General features: G+C 36.8%; 1 protein-coding gene across 2 annotated transcripts; it reads right to left on the bottom strand.

Annotated features, from left to right (window-relative positions):
- Window positions 1-2,811: 2,811 nt before the first annotated feature.
- Window positions 2,812-5,368, bottom strand: LOC119085141 (nucleoside diphosphate-linked moiety X motif 19-like). Of its 2 annotated transcripts, XM_037195419.1 has the most exons (7): window positions 4,938-5,368; window positions 4,533-4,677; window positions 4,356-4,471; window positions 4,205-4,286; window positions 3,936-4,143; window positions 3,607-3,867; window positions 2,812-3,547 (listed from the first exon to the last, which is right to left on the bottom strand). In XM_037195419.1, the coding sequence occupies exons 1-6, from the start codon at window positions 5,258-5,260 to the stop codon at window positions 3,656-3,658; spliced, it is 1,086 nt and encodes a 361-aa protein (XP_037051314.1). In that variant the 5' UTR covers window positions 5,261-5,368; the 3' UTR covers window positions 2,812-3,547; window positions 3,607-3,655. The 2 variants fall into 2 exon arrangements, with proteins under 2 accessions (XP_037051314.1, XP_037051313.1); XM_037195418.1 differs by having other exon boundaries at window positions 2,812-3,867.
- Between the last annotated feature and the right edge of the window lie 1,535 nt (window positions 5,369-6,903).

Genomic DNA, 6,903 nt, shown 5'->3' with positions numbered 1-6,903 from the left:
ACGAAAAAACCAAAAAACATCGAAATTTTGCTCTTTATATAGATATTTCAAATCATGTACAAAATTTCGTCGTGGAAGGACAAATTTCACTTATATTCACGCAACATATCGGCACTGTTGACATGAGTCATTGTAAGTGTGGTGTCGATGGACAGCTGAGACTTCCAGCATTTCGGAATTAACCATTTTAATTACAAAAAATTTGAGTAAGTGTGTTACAGGTGCCACTGAAAGTCGCAAATTTTACCAAATATGAAGGAAAAACTTTGAGCTACTGTCGGCACTCTGCGTAGACTGCTTCCAAAAATAATTTTTTGGTTATTGGTAGAGGAGATGTTGCTCTACTGCGAGAACTATTTATTAGCTTCATCCCTCAAGTATCCACGCCTGTATGACTGCTTGAAAATCGCGTTTTTTAAACTTTAGCGTGTCTCTGCCGGCTTCCCTTCCACTAATGGTAATTTTTTTTTGTGCAATTGTTATTAGAATTTCAGGCACTACCGATTGCAACACGGAAAACTCATATATGCACCCCAGACGAAGAAATCGGGAACAGCTTCACGATTATAGAACATTAGTTGTGTGCTGCATATTGATCTGAGGATCATACAATGCCCGCCTAATGAATATTGTTGTTGTGTGCTGGATATTATTTTTCAGCGTGCAGGTCTTAGCTGTATGCCTGTTTTATAATATAAAATGAGGCCATTTTTTTCAATTCAATAAACAACCTAATTTATCGTTTAATAGAAGAACTTGATTTAATTAACTTTATCAATTTTATTTGCGTTAGCAAAAAAAAAAACAAAAAAACTTTCAATTTTTTTTTTTCAATTTTGTTATTATTATTTGTTATTAGCCGTAGATTTATATTTAAATTCATCATATTAAATTGCTAACAGAATTTTTTTTTGCTTACGTTTTTTCCGGTCACCCACCCAAGTACGGACCGCGACCATCGATGCTTAACCTCAGTTTCTGACTTCCAACGACTTTACCACTGCTGCTATACTGCTTGCATATAGTGGCAGTCTTATTTCGAACCGTTGTTACTTTGCTTTATGCAGCACACAGGCATATTTATACCTGCATGCTGAATATTGACTAAATGAATAAAGTCGTCCGTATTTAGAATGGGTTATGCAACAACATTTAATTGAATTTATTTTCTATGAAATGTAGTACTTCTCCCCACTAAGCAATGTCATCGGATATTATTATTTTAATTCTGAGCCTGGTTCTGAATTAGAGGTTTTTTCAATCGTTCTACAAAAAAACTGTTCACATTAATAGTGAGCATTTATTACGCGAAAATTAAGATTGGCTCACCTAGTTTGTGTATATTACGTAGGTGGAAGCACGGGGTTTCAGGGGGTTTCGAACATTTAGTTTTTTCATGTTGCAGATATTGCAGTGTCAAATTCTGTCCAAGATGTGACATATTTGCAAGGTATTGGCCTTTTTCACAAAGTATAATCAGCGTAACCTTCGTAAAAAGAATCTTGAATCTGACAAGAGCACGTGTGCCAACGTGTAAAAAACAAATGTTCAAAAACCCCTGCTGAACCGTGGCGATCCTCTTGTCAAACGGACAGTACATAAACAAATTCCATCATTTATTGCTGAATACCACCAACTATTTCTGTTAACATTTCAAAAGCCTTTAACACCGAAAATGGATTTAAAAGTTCGTTCGTGAAAATTTCTATTGAAATACATAAATGTAACATTATCATTGCATATTAATTCGGTAAAAATAGAAATAACTTTAAGAGGCACCGGCACTTAGCTAAAATTGTAGCCTACATTTGCGTGTTTCTTATTTCATTTTTGTTAATATCTTTTCATCAGAATCCTTTTTGAAAAATGTACGACCGCAATTCCGACCACGAATCTGCTAGCTTTATATAAAAATTAGTTTTGGTTGTAGTCGTTTGATCAGCTCTGAGAAAAGTGAGCAGTTTCATGAAATTTTCATAAACTGCTCATTGTTCTCAGAGCTGGTCAAATTGTTACAACCAAATCTATTTTCTGTTAAAAGCTAACACATTCGTGGTCGGAATTGCGGTCGTACATTTTTGAAAAAGGATTCTGATGAAAAGATATCATCAAAAGTAAACTAAAATCCTGTATTTAAAAATCGCCCTAATGTATGCTTTTCGGAAAAGTACCGGTGCCTCTTAAATGAAGGAATAAAATTAGATTTGATAATCATCTTTATGCGTATGTTCTTGAGATCTTCCTTTTATTTCATTAAAACAATAAATTTATTGTTGCATAGTCCATTCTAAATGCAGACGACTTTATTCATTTAGTCAATATTCAGCATGCAGGTATAGTTCGATAGTACCATTTAGTCAATATTCGGCATGCAGGTAAAGTTAAGTAATACATCCCACAACTAATTTGAAGATATAATTCAGCACACAGCAAATATATACCTGGGAACCTCACAATATTCCTACGAGCTGAATAATATTGTTGCCGGAACTATATTTTGAAAATATTCATATTACATGTTTATTGTAATACAACACACGGGAACATTATTCAGTCTGCAGCAAATATATGCAGCACACAACAAATGTCGAATTTGCCGAATTTTCCGTGAACCATAACCAGTTTTGCACCACTCTCTCTGTAGACAGGATGGGCTATGCACCACTGCCACCGACGGTACGGATGAAAATCCGAGCTGACTATTAATATCCAAAAATATCAAAAGTGCATCGAAATGATCAGTTAAAATTCATTCAACCTCACCGTGACCTGTATTGTCACATGGCTTGAAAAACGAAAAAAACATTTTTTGTTCTGTAAATTTTATTGTTGTATAAAAATGCCAAATTTTCAATATTTTAACATAATAATCGAAAGTTCTTAACTTTCTACGTAATTTAAAGCCTAAAAGTCTTTATCTATTCAAATTCAATCACTTTGGGACGTTTACGTTTTTGATTTTAAAAACCTTTTTTGGTTAAATGAAAATTTATCACACTAATTGGATTGCACATTGACGCCGTAGGTGCGCTGAATATTAAAAATGAGACAAGGGCTAAACAAACGCAGCTTTCAACTAGTCCGAAGTTCCCGATATTCTCATATAAGATTGCGTTGATTTGTTCATCCAAAATTTAAATTCTGAAGCACATTTACGGCGTGAATACAGTTTGTAAACCAAAGGGTTATGCAGAATCAGCAACAGCTGAACTTCATCAGCTGATCGAAAAACACACCCTACGTGTATAAGATACAATCAAAAAACATTCTAAACAACGAATTTACTACAGTCATACGTGTTACGTGCTCACATGACCTTAACGTATGCACGCACTGTATGTAGCTTGCCTTTGAATTGTTTTCGATACAAAGGTATTGTCTTTGTCGACCAGCTGGAGATGTTCAGCTGTTGCTGATTCTGCATAAGCCTTTGGTTCACTAACTGTATGAACACGAATAAACTTAAGAACCACTTTAGTACTCAAGGACTAACAAACCCTCGTATTACAAAGTGTGATGAAAGAGAAAAATTAGCATTGGAGAAAGACTAGAAAAAATTGAAGAAATTTGTACGAAATCAGAGGTCATCATGTACTTCTAATGTACCTGAGTTCTCAAGATATTTCGTTCAGTTCACGTTCAAATTTGATCTCACTTATCCCAATAAATTTGGCACGATGGGGCTCAGGTGTCCATTGAACGGTTCGATATTCATTTGAAACGAAAAACCACCTTTCGACGGCATCAATTCATATCGATGCATTTTCGTAGCCAAAGCTCTGATCTCTTCGCATGATTTTTCCTTGTAAATGCTTGGATCATGAACTGTGTGCGTATAGCACGGATCGGTTGGATACAGATCGTCTCCTGCAATAAATTCAAGATCAACGAAAAGTAAAAACAATTTCGGATTCGAACAAAGTTCTCTATCTCACCCGGATACGCAAAAACCGATCCGTCAGTGGCTTCGTAGTACATAGGGAGGTGCAAAGTGATGCCCTTGTTGTTACGTGATTTTGCAAAACTGACAACGTCGTCAATGTCGTTAATGTGACAAAGTCTAAGCAGTTCGTAGCACTGGGGTGGCGGAAGCCAGATTTTGTTGTCAGCAAACATTTTCAAAAGATTGCGCGGCGAATCCCACTGTAATGCATGAACGACAGGGTAAAGAAATGATTAATGGTGAGACTAACGTTCAACGAACCAAGAACTCCTGAACTTCATTCTTTTCCATAAGAAGTTCTGGTTGATCGTCCAAAGCACAAAGAAAGAAAGCAGTTTCGAATCTTCAATATTCAGTGATTGCGAATGGGTCAGTTGTAGAAAAGATAGAAGGAGGGGAAATGATTAAGTACCTGCCCCTAAAAGTGGACGGTGTCAGCCACGCAGCCCATTCAAAACAAGTTGTAATGTCTGGTACCACTTGCAACTGCTTGCACAGTTCGTAAAATTTCGACGCGTCGTTGTGTACCTTCACGGAATCAAAATTTAGTCTTTCAATGTGAAAAACGAATACAATTTTCAGACGTTACCTCATTCTGCCAACGTTCAATTTCAACGGGACGGCAATGCGTAGAAAATGAGGAGTTCGTGCGAAGTTGGTCACGATTTTTCACTAATAATAATCCAAGCTCCTCAAACGCTTCCCTGATAGCGGTAATGCGCAATGAAACTTCTCTGTGGAATGAGAATGAAACTTTATTCTGACGGACTGTATTTCTTGAATGAATAGTTTTTAGTTCCATGAGGGAAGTTAAGTTGAAAATTGCATTTCTATGGCCATATGGTGTTGTTTGTCGTTTCAGGACCACAGGTCACCAGAGAAAATGCAATTTTCAACTTCCCGGGCAGGTGAACACAACATTTTTCACAACATAGTCTTCCAAAGTTTCAACAAAGGCTTCCGAAGTTTCAGCGAAGGGGAGAAATTACCGTACCTGGGAATAGCATGTTCTTCCTTCTTTAGGAATATGAACGGTCGTTGACCCTTCACCGAACTAATTTCCTTAATTCGCTCATTCGTCACACCGAATGATTTGTACAGTTCGACCCAATCAACACTGTCATCACTTTTGTCCACAGCTCCGCCGGGGAAGACAAAACCATTCGGCATAAATGACGATTGCTTGGAGCGCTTCATGACGAGAACCTTGTAGTTACACTCGGTTGACTGTTGATTTTTCAACATATTTCGACCAAGAACCAAAAGGGTGGCAGATTCTCGCCACGCTTTCTTAACCACCTCGATTTTAGCACTCATTTTTTAGCTATGGCTTAAGGCAGTCTTCAAGACAAGTTCTCACACTTCAAAATTATTATCACCAAATGATATCACATGTTACACAATTTACACATAAATCACAAAAACAAACAAATTTTGACGGATGACAACCTGTCCCAGTAGAAATAAATGTTCTTAATGCTGGAGACGTCAAAAGTGTCGAGATATATATATGTCGAAGGTAGTGGAGGTCTGGAAGGGCTCTTTGTTTCTTTCGGGGTAATTTGAGCGTAATGACGTTAATGACTACCAATGATGTAAAGTTTGAGGATTTTACATTAAGACGATGTAACTGTTATGATGAGAAACAAGGAATATAATTTGGATAAGTTATTTTAAATTGCCTTGGGTGTGCCCCCATCGAACTCAGTTAAATTAACTGATTTGTTCCTAGTTAACTAAACTTTTACATAAAAATTTGGACATATCGCCCGTCGATACCACTTGAATAATTTTCTTTTTTCTCTCTATTTCCGCTCTTTCAACACAGTCTATAAAGTGTTAAACGAACGTAAAAACAGGGAACAACCAGTTAATTCATCTGATCTCGATGTCAAAATTATATGATATGCCAAAATTTCTACTCTCTTTTAATACAAGGCTATACAAGGCTGTAAACCTTGGGGAGGTCACCCAGATACGCAGGCACACTTCTGATGATTTTACATATAAGACAATTCACCCCATCATCACGACGACGAAAATCATCACAGGATGTGAACTTTGATTTGATATCAGACCAATTACCGTTTTGTGTCCAAGTCCAAAGTTTCTACTTTCAGGAAAAGTTATTTTTCTTATATTGCGCACATGTTGAATTCTTTTGCATAAAGTTGCAGCTAGTGGTGACAGTGAGGTGAATATTCAACCAACCATAAAAATACGATCTATAAATGAATATGTTCGGAACTTGACAGTAGAGTTCCGATTATATCGGATTAAATTCAGATCTTGTCTTGTCAGGAGATTAGCTATAAACTTTGCAGGTGTTAGCAGGTGGTCACAAGAAAGTTTGACAACATTATTACATTACAAAAATGAGTTCACCTGAAAGTCGGTATCGGTATTTTCTCAGACTCACCACTAAATCTTTCCAGTTTTACTTGAAAGAGCACCACTACTCCCAGATTCGCTTGTTGTATGAGCACCACTACTCCCAAACACAAGTCGGCGTCCCTGGCGTGACATCACGTACACCCTTGATTTTATCGTTAAGTGTGGTATGTCACCCACTTATTTGTATCTGCGTGATATGTTTGTTCCAAGATCAATGTCAAATTTCATCCACAGAAGGCAACTTAACCTCAACTTTCAGGTTGACGAAAATTTTAACGACAAATTTACAAAGAAATTCTTTGACGTTTGGGTTATGTTCATCTCTGTGGATGAAATCGTTGTCGTTCGTGTTGTCGAAGTTCGGGTTTACAGTTAATAGATCATCTTCAAAGCCGTTTGAAATGCCATCCACGTAAAAAAAACTCATACAAATGAATGAATGAACGAAACATTTAACGAAACTTCAGTGAGATTAGGTCTGAAAGGACCGTATCTTGAAGATGATCTATTGGATCTATTGGATCTCTCAATGCAATCGATCAAATTGAACGTGTTCAGAGGAAATT

This window comes from Bradysia coprophila, unplaced genomic scaffold (genome assembly GCF_014529535.1).
Source record: "Bradysia coprophila strain Holo2 unplaced genomic scaffold, BU_Bcop_v1 contig_94, whole genome shotgun sequence".
Taxonomy (NCBI): Eukaryota; Metazoa; Arthropoda; class Insecta; order Diptera; family Sciaridae; genus Bradysia; species Bradysia coprophila.
This window is presented reverse-complemented; position numbering and strand designations above follow the sequence as displayed.

Excerpts from the sequence above, each read along its gene's own strand:
- LOC119085141 (XM_037195418.1), bottom strand. The coding sequence starts at position 5,260 with ATGAGTGCTAAAATCGAGGTGGTTAAGAAAGCGTGGCGAGAATCTGCC. Across the intron at positions 4,287-4,355 it reads CCGTCCACTTTTAGGGGCAG|ATTCGAAACTGCTTTCTTTC; the intron begins GTACTTAATCAT and ends TGAATATTGAAG. Across the intron at positions 4,144-4,204 it reads ATGAAGTTCAGGAGTTCTTG|TGGGATTCGCCGCGCAATCT; the intron begins GTTCGTTGAACG and ends CATGCATTACAG.